Raw genomic sequence first — 16,912 nt, 5'->3', positions numbered from 1 at the left:
GAGCAGAATTCATTGCCCATCGCCGGCTTCCTAGCGGTCTCTTACATTAGACCCCAAATTTTCAGATGCCAAGTAGCAGGCTAAAATTACACACACACACACACATGTTCTGTTCCTTTCCCCTCTACTCTCACGACACTCGGACACAGGCACGCACAGAGAGACAGTAACGTCCCTTTCCTCTCCTCTCGCGACAACGTTCTCCGAAGTCCTAACAAGTTGCCTTCCGATTGGTTCAGCCGGTGAGCGTCGTCCGCCATCTTTGTTCAAGGCATTCGGATGCTCCCGAGAGCCTTCACGGTGAGGGCGGAGGCCCCGCCCCATTCGGTGGTTCCAGACGGGTTGGGCGGTTCTCCCGCGGTGACCGGCGCAGCGGGTACTAAATGGGAGGGAGGCCGAGGGTTAGCGTCACGTGGCTTTAGGGACCGTCTCCTAATTCCGCTCCAGCACTCTACCTTCCCACCCGCGCCGGGCTCAGTCCCCGGTGACCCACAAGTTTCAAGAAGACACGGGCTGAAAACACTGGCTTCCGAAGGGAGTCGGTATACACCTTTCGGATCTAAAAAAGCTAAAAGAACTGTGCAAAGCTAGATAAGACCCTGTTCTTACCTAGCTGGATATTTTTTGTACTGTGTAGCCTCCAACCAGGCCTGAAACTCCCTGTGTAGACAGGGCTGGTCTCGAACGCACATAATACTACCTGTTTCTGCCTCCTACATTCTGAGATGAAAGCATGCAACACCATGCCTGGCTTATAAGAGATTTAAGGCCATATTTATTTGAATTTATCTGTGTGTCTCATGTGTGAATGTATAGGTGTGTGTGTTTGGGGGAGGTGGGTGCTGCCTGTGGAAACCAGAAGTGTCAGATTCCCCCGAGATGGAGTTACAGATGGCTGTGAGACACCCGTGTAGATGCTGGGACTGGAACTCCGGCCCTCTGGAAGAGCTGTAAGCGCTCTTAACCACTGAGCCATCTCTCCATTCTCACCCATTTTGCTTTACAGACGTGGTCGTTGGGACCGGGGTGGGGAGTGGGGGGAGGGGCGGTGTGTGTGTGTGTGTGTGTGTAAGTGGCTTACATCTACTAGGCGGCCCAAGTAGGATTTGTCTCTAGGGGCCATAGCATTGCCCCTCTGAAATCCCAGAGGATTCAGAGTGCTTTTGCCCCTTGTAATAACTCCCTAGCTCCCTTTTCCATTTTAACAGTTGCATGAGTCAGGAGAGTGGCTGTCCTCTTTGTGTCTCTATTTCCCTACTGTAAAGTAGGACCCTACGCTAGTGCCAGAGCTTAAGGAAGCAAACTTGAGTCTACTGGACACATGATGACTGTTATAATTAATTAGTCCTTGCGACTGTCTAAGGCAGTGAATGTTGGCACGCCTCCCATTTACACACGAACCGCGGCTCAGAGAAATACACCTTTCCTAGAAGCCGCACACCTAAGAAGATTCCATTCTCCGATTGGAACTCTGACCTATTTAACTCCAAAAACTAGTCATGTCTGGGAGAGTTTTGCATTAACTGCTCAGAGAAAACAAGACCATCTGTCTGCAAAACCCAAGCCTAGGAGAGGGGCTTGGATGTTGTATAAGGCAATTTTCAGACACTCCCTGCAGTGGCGTTAGCGATAGCGGGACCCGTCCTTCAGCCTCGGACTACTGGCGGGTTCTTGCCTGGTGTTAGCCAAGTGCTAGTGGAGACACAGTTGTGGTGAGACTCTAATCTGCAGCGACTCCAACCTTGCCGGGGAAGTCATGTCGGAGCAGCAGCGGCAGGGCGCCGAGCGCGACCTCTACCGGGACACGTGGGTGCGCTACCTGGGTGAGCGTGGGAGTGACAGACGCAGCGACCCCACCACTCCGGAGGGGCTGGGGGCGGGGGGGGGGGGGAAGCAATGGACCGGGTTGCCGATCTGGAGTCTGAAAAGGGGCTTAGTTCTTATTCGGCTTGGCCTGGAGACAGGGCTCAGGAGAAGGCTAGGGACTTGTCCAAGGTCACACAACCCTGTTGGTTCAGATCTGTCCACGGGGCTCTTCTGGAGGCACAAACCGAGTGTGTGGGTTGCCCTCTGCCATGACCGTGCACTAGCCATGGCGTCAGAGGATCTGGACTCCTAGCAAGTCTGCCTTTCCCAGGCTCTTCCTAAGCTTCAGTTTTCTCTTCTGTAAAAAGGGCTGAATGCGAGGCACTCCTGTCGGGTGCTGACTGTAAGAGCGGGCTGAGGTAAGGCCTTAAAAGACCTGGCACTTGATACTGGTCAGTGGAGCCCACCCTCAGTGATTCGGTGGCCTCCGGTCGCCTCCCTGGTGCAGATCCCCAGAACCACGGCTGGGGACTTTGATCAGTGAGCCATGAACTTCATTGTCGGTGTCAGTCCGCGGGCCTAGAAACCAAAAGGTAAAGTTACTTGACTGAGGTCACCTGCCGCACTGTAGTTTAAGAGGTTAGGGTTAGAAGCAGCTTTCTGTGTAGCGCCCCCTTGTGGAAAGGGCCAGAGAGTTAAATGCCTTTTCCCTCCAGGCTACGCCAATGAGGTGGGGGAGGCTTTCCGCTCGCTGGTTCCTGCAGCTGTGGTGTGGTTGAGCTATGGTGTGTCCAGCTCCTATGTCCTGGCCGATGCCATAGACAAAGGCAAGAAGGCAGGAGAGGTGAGTGTTAATTAACCCTTTCCAACCCATCCTAGTGTGGGTGGTATGCAGTCTTGCAGTGGGGACAGCCCTATCCCCGTTAGCGTCTCATAGTGCAGTCCATAAGCTAATCTTGTTTGTAGGATTGTTCATCCCCACCCGACCAAACCATTTGGGTAGGAGGTGACAGTTGGTACCTCTCCTGGATGTGGGCAAATCACCCCCAACCCTGAATGTAGTACAGCCCAGTCCTCCACCCAGCTGCCTTCTACCCTACTACCTCCGCATGTTCTTCCTCCTTGGTCCACCGGCATGCTTCTGTCTATAGGTTTCCTACCTCTGCCCCAGCTGGGCTAAATGTCTTTGTACCTTTCAGGTGCCAAGCCCTGAAGCAGGCCGCAACACCAGAATGGCCCTGGCTGTGGTCGACACCTTTGTGTGGCAGTCTCTGGCCTCTGTGGCTATCCCAGGCTTCACCATCAACCGTCTGTGTGCTGCCTCTCTCTATGTCTTGGGTACTATGACCCACTGGCCCCCGACTGTCCGCAAATGGACCACCACCACACTTGGACTGCTGGCCATCCCCGTCATAATCCACCCCATCGACAGGTAGGGGCCTTTCTGGTCTCAGGGACCAGTCACTCTGCAGGTAGAGTTAGGCTGTGAACTGTGGGCACAAAACCGGGGCAGCAGAGGCAGGGTTGAAGTAGAGAGGCCATCTGTGCTCTTATCAGCTAGAGCGGCAGAGCGGCAGAAAAGGAAGCAGAGTGCCTTATGGGTACTGGACAAAGGTCAAGTAAATTCACAGAAATAAAGACCAGTGCTGCAAAATAGCCAGAGTTAGCCAGGAGTGCTGGATTGAAGGGAGCTGATATCGGCATGAGTCAAACTTAGTTTGCAAGGTAAATACAAAATAAAAGTCTTAGGATGTTTTCCGCACGGCTGGATCCAAGCATCTGAGCGCTACTGCCACACAGCATCCTTCATCTTCCCAACCTTCATCCATCCTTCAGCATCTCTCCCCGTCCCGTCCTTGTGGGTTTCACTCTCCTGCCATGTCCCAGTGACTCATGGTGTCCTGTCCCTTACAACATCTTACACCCCATTAAAACTTCTCCGTAGTGATAGCCAAGATGCCAAGGAAGATTCTCATTGGCTCCCTCAGATGAGGGGCCCATGTATGAGCAGTTGTCCTTCTGAGTAGCCAACCCTGTGTTGTGTGCTTGCTTTTAGCACTAGAGGTAGGACCAGACTGGAGGGAACGCTCAGTGGATACAGCACTGTCTGCTCTTCCAGAAATCCCGAGTTCAATTCTCAGAAAAGACACCACGGCTTACAACCATCTGTAATGGGGTCTGATGCTCTCTTCTTGCATGCAGGTGTTTATGCAGGCACAACATGCATATACATAAAAAATACAGAATTAAAAAAAAAAGATTTATTTATTATTATATGTAAGTACACTGTAGCTGTCTTCAGACACTCCAGAAGAGGGCGTCAGATTTCATTATAGATGGTTGTGAGCCACCATGTGGTTGCTGGGATTTGAACTCAGGAACTTTGGAAGAGCAGTCAGTGCTCTTAACCACTGAGCCATCTCTCCAGCCCCTGTTTTGTTCTTTTGAGATAGGATTCTCTGTGTAGCCCTGCTGTCCTAGAACTCACTCTGTAGACCAGGCTGGCCTCAAACTCAGAGATTCACCTGCCACCTGCCTCTGCTTTCCAAGTGCTGGGATTAAAGGTGTGTGCCACCACTGCTCAGCTACAGAAATTATTTTTTAAAAAATCTAAGAGAGAGAAAGAGAGGGGGTGGGAGCACCTCAGTGGTGGCAGGGGTAGGCTGGAGGGGAGCATAGCTTACCCTGAACCTCATGGTGAGTCCTTTACCCACTGTGCCTCAATTTCTCCAGCTGTAGAAAAAAAAGGAATATGGCTGTTATCCTTGGGGGGAGGGGTGTAAGCATGACTTCCTTAAGGGAAGAGAATAATCGAATGTATCTTGACATGGTTGCTGTTGGTACCATGCATCGAGAGTCTTTCCCCTAGCCCTTGTGTTTCCTGCATCTCCTCATCCTTGGCTACCTGCTCACCAGGCCTTCTCTCTCTGTAGGTCAGTGGACTTCCTCCTGGACTCTAGCCTGCGCAAGCTGTACCCGTCAGTGGAGAAGCCCAGCACCCCCTGACCCTGCCCTGTGCCTTGCCTGGGGTCGGCCCACTCACATCAAAGAATGTGGATACGTGGCTGTTTGGGGTCCATGGCACTGCCATCTGGGTGGGTTCACATTGATGGGAGCTTAGAGATGAAGGCCCCGAGGAGTAGTGGCAGTGAGTTCTGAGGTGGGACCCAATTCTGTCTGCCTCAGTGGCCACGGTTGTGCTGAGTGGGAACGAACTCTGGCTGGGCCTGTCTTTTGAAATCTTTTTTTAAAAGTATTTATTTTATGTGTATAAGTGTTTTACTTGCATGTCTGTATGTATGTGCAGAACCCTTAGAGGTTAAAAGAGGTGATTAGACCCCTCTGGGACTGGAGTTAGGGATGCTTGTGAACCCCCATGCGGGTGCTGAGAACTGAATCTGGTTCTTCTGCAAGAGCAGCAAGTGCTCTGTTCACTAAAGTTCCTCTTAGCCCCGGGCCCACCTTCTGATGGAAAAGTTAGTTCCTCCCATGGAAGAGAAGAATACTAAGGCCCAGAGAGGGCAGGGAATACTGAGATCATGTGACAAGTGAGAGCCAGTCTTCTGGCTATTCTAAGTCACTTTGTGGTAGTGTGGCTGAGCGACTTAGGGAAAGATACAGAGGTACAGTATTTGGGACACTCAGGGCAGAGTCTCTGGCCAGCCTGTTCCTGTTGCAGGAGCTGCTGGGCCTGGTGAGAGGCAGGACAATCACAACCCAAGTGCTAACCTAATAAAACTTTCAAAAATGGCATCTCCTTTTCATTTCCTCTTCCTGGGGATAAGCAGGGTTGCGACCACAGCACAGTGCTTCCTCTGGAACAGGTAAACTGAGGGAGAAGTGGGCTGGTCTCCTGGCTCTGCAGGAAGGGCTATGGGGAGAACAAGGGAGGGATGTGTTCAAGCCTGTTCAAGAGCAATATCAGATCCAAGGAAAAGAAAAAGGGAAAAAAGGAGTCAGAAATGAAGGTCTAGGTGGAGAGAAGTGGGAGGTGTTTGTGTTGTGGGTGGGGTGGTGACTTAGAGTTTCATCGCTTTGAACAGACACCATGACCAAGGCAACTCTTATAAAGGCAAACATTCAGACTGGCTTACAGTTTCAAAAATTTAGTCCATTTTCATAGCAGGAAGCATAATAGCATGCAGGTAGACATGGTGCTGGAGAAGGAGCTGAGAGTTCTACATCTTGACCTAAAGGTAGCCAGAAGACTGACTGTTCCACAATGGGTGGAGTCTGAGCATAGGAGGAAACCTCCAAAGCCCATCCCCACAGTGACACACTTCCTCCTACAAGGACACACCTCCTAACAGTACCACTCTCTATGGGCCAAGTGTATTCAAACCACCACATTCCACTTCCTGGTCTCCAAAGACTTGCTCAAACACATGAGCCTATGGGGGCCATACCTTGCCATAGCATAATGCAACATATTTTTAGTCCAACTTCAAAAGTCCCATAGTCTGTCACAGTCTCAACATTGTTTTAAAGTCCAAAGTTCAAAGTCTCTTCCAAGACTCATGTAATCACTTACTTAACTCTAATCTAGAAAATCAAAATAAAAAAGAAGATCACATACTTCCAACATATCATGGTACAGAATACACATTATGTCACAGTGGGGAAATACTGGACCAAACCAAGATAAAAACCCAGCTAGACAGACTCCAAGGTCTGCATCTCCATGTCTGATGTCCAACTCCTTTCAGCTTTGATGATCGCAATACACTTCTTTTTCTTGGGCTGGTTCCACTCCCTGTTAGCAGCTTTTCTTGACAGGTGTCCCATGGCTCTGGCATCTCTAACATTTTAGGGTCTCCAAGGCAACTTCAACTTTACAGCTTCTTGTTTCAGTGTCTGGGATCCACACATGATCTGAGCTCCAAAGGACTTGGGTCACTTCTCCAGCTCTGCCTTCTGTAGCACTCTAGGCTCTGCTTGATTCCACTCCACTGCTGCTGCTGTTCTTGGTGATCATCTCATAGTACTGGCATCTCCAAAATGCTGGCATCATTTTGACTAGATGTCACCAATGGCCTCTCATAGGCTCTTCATGATGCCAAGCCTCAACTTCTTTGCATGACCCCTTCAATCCTGGGCCATCAACTGCAAAGGAGGCTGCACCCTCACCAATGGCCTTCCCTGGCCTCTCATGGTGCCAAGCCTCAGCTACTATCCATGACACTTTCTTGCCTTCAAAACCAGTGACTCTTAACACATTACCAAGTTCAGCTGCAGCAAAAGGTATGACCTTGGCTATCTTTGGAACACAGCTTCTTTGTGCTCTCAGAAAACACTTCCCAGAATATTTCACCTCAGTGGTACTGGTCTCTTCTTCATCCCAACTAATTTCTAAGTTCCAGATAACAAGCATCAATTGCCCTAGTAACCCCTTCTATTCTTTACTCTAAATCTAATGCCATGTGGCTGGAGCTGTGGAGTTCTGCTGCATGCTGGGGTTGCAACATGCCCTCCTTGTTCTATTACATTATTACCAGCTTTCTGTTTTCAGTGAATTTATTCTCTAACTAAGCTTGGCTATCCTGGAACTTGCTCTGTAGACTGACTTTAAACTCAGAGATCTGCATGCCTATCTCCTGAGTGCTGGGATTAAAGGCTTGATCTGCCGTGCCTGGATGGACTTAAGCTTTTCTTTACTTGGAACTTTCTCTGTAGCAGGCTGGTTCTGAACTCAGAGATCTGCTTGTATTTGTCTCCTGGGATTAAAGACATGTACCACCATGCCTGGACCTAAGCTTCTCATAGCCACTATGCCTCGAGATTCAGATCAAAAGCTTGCATCATCCCCTGTCAAGATCTGGATTGCTGGGCGGTGGTGGCGCACACCTTTAATCCCAGCACTTGGGAGGCAGAGGCAGGCAGATTTCTGAGTTCGAGGCCAGCCTGGTCTACAAAGTGAGTTCCAGGACAGCCAGGGCTATACAGAGAAACCCTGTCTTGAAAAACAAAACAAAACTAAACTAAACAAAAATAAAAACAAAAATATCTGGATCAAAAGCCTATGTCTTCCAGCCTCAAGATATGGATCCCAGGTGTGTCCTTCATTTCTGGATTGTAGTTCATTCCAGATTAAAGGTCTAAATGAAAACAATAACCTGATAATAATAATGTCTAACATGTTATAACTATCTCTTGTCTAATTGCAAACACAAAGAATAAGTTTAGTTGGGTGGGATCATGTCCCAAGCCCATTTAATATCCTTGGTTTAGCTCCACTCCACTTCCTGGGACCCCTTTACTCTTTGAATGATACATTTTGTATTTTTTTCTTTCTAACCTTGCTATACTTGTTTAAATTGCTCTTATCGAGAGTAAACCAGAGGATAAAAATCTATGCTGGACTTTTTTGAGACTTCCTTTGTCAATGCAATTAATCTGAATCTCTTCACCTTAGTCTCAGACAGACTCTTCAGATAAGGGCAAAAAGCAGCCACATTCTTCACCAAAATATCATAAGAATGATCTCCAGGCAACATACTAAATTCCTCTTCTCTGAAACCTCTAGAGTCAGGCTCCTACGGTTCGAATCCCCCTCAGCACCAACATCCTTCATATTCCCACTAGGATGATCCATGAAGCCCCTCTTAGAGCATTCCACTGCTTCCCAAATCCAAAGTTTCCAAATCCACATTCCTCCAGACAAAAGCATGGTCAGGCCTGTCACAGCAATACCCTAGTCCCTGGTACCTTAGTTAGAGTTTTATTGCTGTGAAGAGATCCATGACCAATACAACTCTTATAAATGGGGTTGGCTTACAGTTTTAGAGGCTTAGTCCATTATCATCATAGCAGGAAGCATGGCAACATGCAAGCAGACATGGTGCTGGCGAAGGAGCTGAGAGTTCTACATCTTGGTTCAAAGGTAACCAGAAGACTGACTGTTCCACAATGGGTGGAGTCTGAGCATAGGAGGAGACCTCCAAAGCCCACCCCACAGTGACACACTTCCTCTAACAAGGACACACTTCCTAACAGTACCACTCCCTATGGACCAAGTGTATTCAAACCACCACCGGCCATATTGTCCAAGTGATGGGGGCTCTCAAGAGCGGTGGCAGGGAGTCTGAACTGGATTCTAGGCCTTGTAAGAAGTGATTGGGAAATTTTGGAGAAGATATGGAGAAAGAGGGACCCTTATCCGCTGCTAGTGATATGCAAACTAGGGCAGCCACTATGTAAGTCAGTATGAAGACTCCTCAAAAAATTAAAAAGAGAATGGCTATCTGGCCCAGCCACAGCACTCCTGGGCTTAGACCCAGAGAATCCTTTATCCTCACGCAAAGATACTTGCACATCCATTTTCTTTGCCACTCTCTTCACCATAGCTGGGAAACGGAGCCGGCTCACCCACAGACAAGTGAAGAATAGAAATGTGGCACACAATGGAGTTTTGTTTGTCTATTAAAAAGGAAATGAAAATCCAAGGAAATGGATGGAAGACAGAGCATGTCTGTGCCTTACTTGTAGCTGTTTTGCTGTGAGGCCTCTGCTAGGTCGTTTGCCTTCTCTGATCCTTAGGATCTAGATCTGGAGAGGTGAGTCGTGCCATCTATCCTCCTCCTGGGTTAGCAGGGGAGCCAGAGCAGGATGTTGCTAGTCAGTGTTTAACCACTGGCTGCCTTAGGATAGGAAGACTCTATTGTTCATTTCCATGGCGAAAATACACCCATCCTGTCATCTCTGAAACCATCCACGTGAAGCCCTGGGACACAGCTGGGGAGATCATGTGCTATAGCTGACTGCCAGAAGCTATTCCTTTCAATAGCACCTCAAACCACAGATGCCAGCAGACTCTCTGTACTGTGTCTCTTCTGGCACACACAGGAATAGGGATTTAACTATAATAATTATGTCCTAAAAGCCAACCCCCTGCAGGGAACTAGGCAACATCTCCCCAGCAACAAACCAGTTTATTTCCACTGAAGTTCTCCCTGGGAAGCCAGTGATCTCATTAGGCTTACAGAGCATGCCTGAGGAGTTGCAAACAGGGGCACAAATGACCCTAAAGCACACACAGGAAGACCTGCACCCAGCATGGGTGATGGCTTCCCCATGGCTATAGAGATGAAACCATCTCCCTAGTCCTTTCTGACCTAGATATGTCTAGCCGTTCTCTGAGGCCTCGTGCCACTAGAACAGGCCTGCACAGACCTAGCTGAGAGAAGTGGCTGGACACTGTCCTGTGAAAAACAGTCAAGTCAACAAAGCCCAGCTGTGACTGTCTTTTGTGAGTGGACACAGTTGAACTCATGAGGATGGTGGCAGTTTGGCTCTCAGGAGAATGTTGTTAGTGGCTGTCTGTTATTTCTGCTCCCTCAAAAGGGGTGCCTGTACGTAGGTGAAGTCTTAATTGGTCAGATAAAGCTAAAGCCTGTGATTGGGCAGTAGAAGGAGGGGGTGGAGCTCAAAGTTTTAGAGAAGGGAAAGAGGAGGAAGAGGTCAGATGAGACAGAATGAGAGAGACGAAATGGAACCAGAAGGAGGGGATGGAGCTGACCCACATGGTCTGGAGAAGCCACAAGTAGCTGGGGGTTTCATAGATGGGAAATAGAGTGATGTAGGTACATTTGCCTGATCTAGGTGTGCAGTGTGTATTTATATCAATTGACTTTTGTGTTCTTTGTGTGGGCATTTTGGGGTTGGAGATTTACTCTTATAAACCTGGTTGGTATATTACAAGTCTCTGGTGTTATCATTTTATGGGCCTAGGGGAATCTGAACTAGTGGTAGCTGGCTTTCTGCCAGCTAGCCACAGGGGGTGGATGTCCTGGGAAGATAGGAGTAGCTTGGCAGCAGCTGGCTGCAGGAACCATGGGGGTGGGGGAGAGCACCAGTGCCTAGCCGGATTAGTGTGGATTATTTTTTTAAACTACATGCTACAGGAGAGTCTTTTGCAACCAACTACAGTGGCAATAATAAAATAAAATGGTGACAATCACATACACAATCACATAAGAGCTATTCAAGACTTACACACTACTTATCTCTGGAATTATCTACTTAATACATAGACAGCAACTTGTTACAGGTAGCTGCTGCATAGAAAGGAAGACCAACAGTGAGGCTGCTGACGGCAGATATACATAATCTCAATAGGGGTGAGGAGATGGCTCAGGGGCTAGAAGCATTTGGAGTCCTGGAGGCCCTATAGATTGTCCTGAGATTCACCAGCGACCCTTAACATTGTACCATGCGAGAGAGGTTGTGTCAGCCAAGGGTAATGGCTTCTCACTCTAATAGAGGAAAATCAAGGGACAGCTTGAGGAAGGGTCATGAGACAGAATTGGTTACCCAGGCATGGTGGTATATACCTTTATCTGAACACTTGGGAGGCAGAGACAGGTGGATCTCTGTGAGCTCAGGGCCAACCTGGTCTACACAGTCTAGGCTAGCCAGGGCTACATAATGAGATCCCATCTCAAACAAAAACAAAACAAAACAGCAAACAAATGAGTCTCTAGAATTCTACTAACCTCAGCTTCTCCAGATTGGTACAACTGGTGACAATCTCAGGGCCACCTGTCATGGCATCAACGCTTGATAGAAGAGGACGGTTCTTAGGAATGGCTTTTCTGGGTTTGAGGATTGCTCAACACTTCCAACACTCTCTGGGCTGAAATCTGCCTGGGCCTCTTTGTGAAGGCTGAGCTTTCCCAGTGGCTTGCTGCTCTTGACTTCTCCATTCTAATCCCTCATTTCCGGCATTGATGATAACAGCTAATGAAAATGTGGGTTCGAATCATAGCACTCCCACCTCCACTTGCAGCTGAAGAACTCTGACCTTCAGTGGCTTCTAGTGAAAGAACCTAGTGGGGAAACCCCCACTCAACTCTCGACTAGGCGTGCACCCAAGAATCACGAACAGAACGCCTTGATGTAAATACACGCGGTAGTTTAATGACGGAGCTCTGGACCGACATGCATCTCACACAGGAGATAACAGATGTCAGCCTCGAGGCTCAAAAGTTAGGGGTTTTTATGGAAGAAAAAGGGATAGGGGTGCGAGGAATTTCAACAAAGGTATGGGATTGGCTCATTCAAACATTAACAGAAAGATTACATGTCAGCAAAAGGGCATCAGGACCTTGTTCCTGTGGGCTGGGGGCTTATCTTTGTTCACATAGCAACCAGTTGATGTATGACTTTACCCGGCGTCAAGGGGCAGTAGACAGAGGGGAGGTTCTGGCCAGATGGTGTTGACTCAGACAAGATAGCCCTGCTTGGGTCCTTGCATTCCTTCACTAGAAGCCTTGGGATATAGCTGTCAATGAGGCGGGTCCGTCCCTCCCTGGCCTCTGGCTGGAGGACAATGTCTTTTTAGTGTTCTATGGGAAAGGCCCCAGGGAGGTTGCTCCTGCATCAAGGGATGAGCACTCTGATCATTTGGGCTTTTAGTGCCCATAGTGATTACCATCTCCTACACACACACACACACACACACACACACACACACACACACAAGCTCTACTCCCGAAGGTTACTTCTTACCCTGCCCTTTTCAGTCTTTGCTTCTCAGCACCAAGACTGAGCGTCTCTTTCCAATTACATCCTTTCCCCCATGACATTCTGCCTTCCTCCAGGCTCACAGTGCCGGATGCCAACCACAACCTAAAACTTCAGAAACCATGAAAGCCAATTGTCCCTCCCTCAGGTTATGAAAGGCATTTTTGTCACCACAATAGAAGGTTGACATGGCTGTTTGACAGCTCATTAATCCCTGAAAAACCAGCAGCTGGCTCTGGATCCAGTTCCTACCAGCCAGCTTTGCTCCACAGGCAAGAAGCTGGGCAAATAGATCTCAGATGGGCTGCCTACTCTTTTTCGAAGATGCCCTTTGCCCTAGCGGTTCCGTGAACCCTCTGCTAGGGACGGAGGAACACAACTGTTCCTAGGCAGTCTCAGGTTTAAGGGACAGCCCCACAGCCTGGCCTGAGTCCACATAGTAGACACAGGCCTTGCTATACACGGGGCTGTCCCCCTGTGGAGAGGGCCTCATTTCCACAGTCAAGACTTAGAAAGACTGAGTGATCAGGTATCACTATTGCAAAACTCTGCTGGGTGGGAAGGGCTCCTCAGACCCCACCATTTCACCCACAGTAGGTGATGATGTTGGTGTCACCAGGAGCAGATTCTGTCATCAGTGTCAGTGAGCTGGGTGGCTTTCTAGTGTAAGAGACAAGGCTAGTTGAAGCTTGGAGAAACAGGAAGTCTAACCCTCCAGACAGGGAGGAGTCTGGCTGATACAGCCCAGGTGGGAGTTTGCCTCTCTGGTAGAACCTACATTGTGAGGGCTCAGGCCAGGGTCAGTCACACCTGACTTGTGGCTTTAGGCAGAGCAGAGCAGAGGGGCTAAGGTCTGCCTGCCTCATATCCTTGCTCCCAACTCTCAGAAAGTGTGGCCTTCTGCCCATCACCTTTTCCTGAAGATGCCTTGGGTCCACTCTAGCCCCCGCTGGCCTCTGTTGGTGTGGGACTTACCCTCGTCTGCTGTACCAGTTCCTTTGGGAGGGGAACCTTCTAGAGATATTTCATATGAGCCTCAAGGAGCTCAAAAAGCCCTTGTGCCTTTTTGTCTTAGAACAAGCAGTCTGGCATTTGGGTTCCCAGGCAAGTCCTGGTTAGTTTTAGGGAACACTCAAAATAGCCACTAGGGGGCAGCATATCCTAACATGTGCTTGTCAGCTGGTTCAACTGCTCATAGTGACCAGTCTCTTAGCGAACTGCTCCTGAGTTGTCATTGCAGGCACAAGCTCCCAAGGCCACCCCCATGCCACCACTTGGCTTGTGGCACTCTTCAGTCAGGGCAGAACGAACCCCATAGGCTGTGTGGCTTTGGACAAGTCATTTAATGCTCCTGAGCCTTTGTCCCCTCGGTGTGAAATTCCTAATTATCTGAAGCAACCAAAAAGATCACAGGAGAATGGCTGGAAAGATGTTCATCTGGGTGGCGACTCCACTGCTGCTGGCTCCCACTAGTGTAACAAAAGGTATCCACTTTAAAATGACTGAGTTGTCTCGCCTGATGGTTGATCCAGGTGTAAGACTTGCTAGTCTTAGCAAAGCATTGAGGGATTCCATCTGTAAGGATTTTCTGAGCCACACATGCTATCTCAGGCCTGCAGTCCCACTTCTTAAGAGGCTCTGGGAGGAAGAATGTGAGTTTGAGGTCCATCCTGGGCTGCAGAGCAAGACCTTGTCCTCCTTTGCACCTTAATGAAAAAATGTTTGTGTGACCTCAGAAGTGTGTGTGTGTGTGTGTGTGTGTGTGTGTGTGACCATACCCTCACAAATGTGTAGGAGGTCCCTTTTCTGCTCTGTGCCTAAAGGAAGAGTCTTCTGACCAGATCTTGTGGGGCTGAATCTTCCCAAGTCCTCCTTTGGTAGACACGTTCCTTGACTTCTGATGGCCCCTCAGAGCCACCGTCCTTGGAGTCTTATCTCTCCCCATGACACACCATGTCCACATAATTGCTTCTCCCAGCTTGCAGCATTCTCTGGATGCCCCCATCACAGTGGTGAACCAGGGTAGGTCTGTGATCTCTGTGATCTGTGTACTCAGGAAACTGAGGCAGGAGGATGGTGTGTTCCAGGTCAGCCTATGCTACACACTGAGACTTGGAAAGAGACGAGGTAGAGATGAGTCCTCATTATAGTTTCCTGTGCTGAGTGCCCCAAGAACAGAATGTCAAGTGTGCAGTAATGTAATGAAAGACTAGAACTACTAACAAGTAGAAGTGGGGAATGAAAAAGTAAAACGTAAAAACAAAATTCTAGGCCTTTAGGCCCAGGCGTGGAAATGTGACCTTTGTGACTCAATGCTCCAAGGTATGCTAATCATAAAACAGATGGCGAGATCCCTCCACCCACACGTTTCCTGGGTTCAAAGAGTGTTAATTCAAAGTATGTGCTATTGTTAGGGGCTCTTAGAAACTGTCTTAAGAGATAACCTGAACAATGTGACTTTGCACTTCCTTGTGACTCTTAACTGGTATCTTTGGTATCTTCCAACAATGCCCTCCCCACTTCCTTGAGTTGTGGTTTCTTCCTTTAAATACCCCCTTATCCAGCTACTCGGGGCGCCACGGTCCTCTACCCCTGAGTGGTGTATGACCGTGGGCCCGAGAGCGCTCTTGAATAAAAATCCTCTTGCAGTTTGCAGCAAAACCATTTCTTGTGGGTGATTTTGGGGTGTCGCCTCTCCTGAGTCAGAACGTGGGGGAGTCCTCACGTTGTGGGTCTTTCAGTAACAGTATCACACTGACCGTAAATGTCTTCAATAGTTTGAGATCAACCTGGTGTACATTGTGAGTTCCAGGACAGCTAGAGCTATATAAAGAGACACTGTCTCAGACCGTAAATAAAACAATACCAACCAATTAACCAAATCAAATGTTTCCAGGAAATGTCATGATGGTGACAAGCCCAAAGCTTTGCCACTGTGAGCTATTTTGCAGGAATGAAGACATTCTAGAGTCATTCTAGAGAAGCGGTTCTCAACATGTGGGTCACAACCCCGCTGGGGGTCAAATGACCCTTTAACAGGGATCACCCAAGACCACGGGAGAGCAGACATATTTACAATTCAAAACAGAAGCAAAATTACAGCTATGGATTGCCAATGAAAATGATTTTATGGTTCAACCTGAGGAACTAGAGTAAGGTGTTGCAGCATTCAGAGGGCTGAGAACCACTGCTCCACAGGTGCAACCTCCCTCTGGCTGTCAGGATGCTAAAACAATGGTTCTTCCTTGGGTGTCTCGAGCTGGAGCAGGAAAGAGCTGAAGCCTGGAGCACTCAGAGGGACAGACTCCATAAGCTGTGTGACTTTGAACAACTCACCTAACTCCTTGAGTCTTGGTTTCCAGGTCTCGACCCATCCAGGAGCACAAGGTGACCCAAGACACGGAGTGTTGTGTCGATGACTTCTTGCTCAGAGGTGTGGGCGAGGAGCTATGGGGGCACCCCAGGCTCTGCTGGGGAGTTTCTTCATGTCACTCTGCTTTCCTGCTGGGGCTCTTTTGAGGTCACCTCAGGAAATGGGTGTTGGAGACACTGGTTTACCAAACGAAATAAGGAGGCCAAGCCCTGCCTGTTTCTAGAGGATATCTTAGAAATGCGCTCTGAATGTTGCATGGAGTATAGTTGTGTAGCCCAGGCTGGCCCCAAACTGCCTATGTAGCCAAAGATGACCTTGAGCTCTTGATTTTTCCTGTCCCCACCTCCCAAGTGTCAGGTAACAGGTATATTCCACCATGACCAACTCCAAGCAATTCTTCAATAAATTTACAATGAAGATTCTGATCTCTCTAGAGGTCTGTCCCCACCGTCACTTCATGTGGCACTCCTGTTCTCTTGCACTATGTGTTAGGAGATAGACATGGACCCTTGGTGTTGTCTCCCTGGCAATGGGTTCTTAGGGAAGAAAGAAGAAACAAAACCTTGGGTTTCTTTTACACCTGCACAGCACACTTCCATCTTTCCGGTAGTGAGTCTCTCTGCTCAGCTGCAGGGAGAGGAGCCCTAACAAAAAAATACCAACACCACCGCTCACAGCTTCACTGGCTCCCAGTGTGCAGAGAGCTCATACTCTGTCTTCTGACTCCACTGCCTCAGTGGGCACGAGGTGGGGGGGGTCCCCTCTCTCCAGCTCTGTATCCCTGATGCTCAGCCATTTTCTTCCAAGGTTCTCATATCGTGCCTTGCACAAAATGTGGGTGCTGCCACACTGCATTCCGAGGGCCAATTTACCCTGAGTACATGAGTGCAGTGCTGATAGAGGCCACAAGAGGGAGCTGGCTCCTGTGGAGCTGAAGTACTGCATCTGAGCTGGGAGACAAACTCAGGCTCCCTGTAAATCAGGAAGTGCTCTTGACCTCTGGACTGTCTCTCCAGTCCCCCTCCACTTGCTTCTCTCCCTCATTCTTCATTATAGACTTGCCAGATAAAGCACAGTGTGACGTAGGGAGAGGGGTGTTTGGGAAAAGTTATATGGAAAAGCTCTGTGAAAGCTACTGTTTTATAAACTTCCTTAAACAACGTGTATTTAAAAGTTTTCCTTAGCATGACCTTACACAGAATGTTCCTCCCA

The 16,912-nt window shown here is 48.8% G+C and overlaps 1 protein-coding gene and 1 long non-coding RNA gene across 3 annotated transcripts; one reads left to right on the top strand and one right to left on the bottom strand.

Annotated features, from left to right (window-relative positions):
- Positions 1–1,607: 1,607 nt before the first annotated feature.
- Positions 1,608–5,558, top strand: Mtfp1 (mitochondrial fission process 1). The gene is made up of 4 exons (NM_026443.4): positions 1,608–1,823; positions 2,523–2,650; positions 3,006–3,238; positions 4,740–5,558. Exons 1-4 carry the CDS (start codon positions 1,757–1,759, stop codon positions 4,810–4,812), a joined length of 501 nt encoding a protein of 166 aa, NP_080719.2. The 5' UTR covers positions 1,608–1,756; the 3' UTR covers positions 4,813–5,558.
- Gm51935 lies at positions 2,297–11,606 on the bottom strand. Of its 2 annotated transcripts, none has more exons than XR_003949843.1 (3): positions 11,298–11,606; positions 4,491–4,539; positions 2,297–2,385 (listed from the first exon to the last, which is right to left on the bottom strand). It is a non-coding gene; the product is annotated as a predicted gene, 51935 (long non-coding RNA). The 2 variants fall into 2 exon arrangements; XR_003949842.1 differs by lacking the exon at positions 11,298–11,606 and adding an exon at positions 9,286–9,523.
- Between the last annotated feature and the right edge of the window lie 5,306 nt (positions 11,607–16,912).

Source organism: Mus musculus, chromosome 11 (assembly GCF_000001635.26).
Source record: "Mus musculus strain C57BL/6J chromosome 11, GRCm38.p6 C57BL/6J".
Taxonomy (NCBI): Eukaryota; Metazoa; Chordata; class Mammalia; order Rodentia; family Muridae; genus Mus; species Mus musculus.
This window is presented reverse-complemented; position numbering and strand designations above follow the sequence as displayed.

What these genes read in the sequence shown, in the direction of transcription:
- Mtfp1 (NM_026443.4), top strand. Translation starts at nt 1,757, where the DNA reads ATGTCGGAGCAGCAGCGGCAGGGCGCCGAGCGCGACCTCTACCGGGAC. An exon ending in CACGTGGGTGCGCTACCTGG is followed by an intron (nt 1,824 to 2,522) that starts GTGAGCGTGGGA and finishes TTTTCCCTCCAG; the next exon opens with GCTACGCCAATGAGGTGGGG. An exon ending in AAGGCAAGAAGGCAGGAGAG is followed by an intron (nt 2,651 to 3,005) that starts GTGAGTGTTAAT and finishes TGTACCTTTCAG; the next exon opens with GTGCCAAGCCCTGAAGCAGG.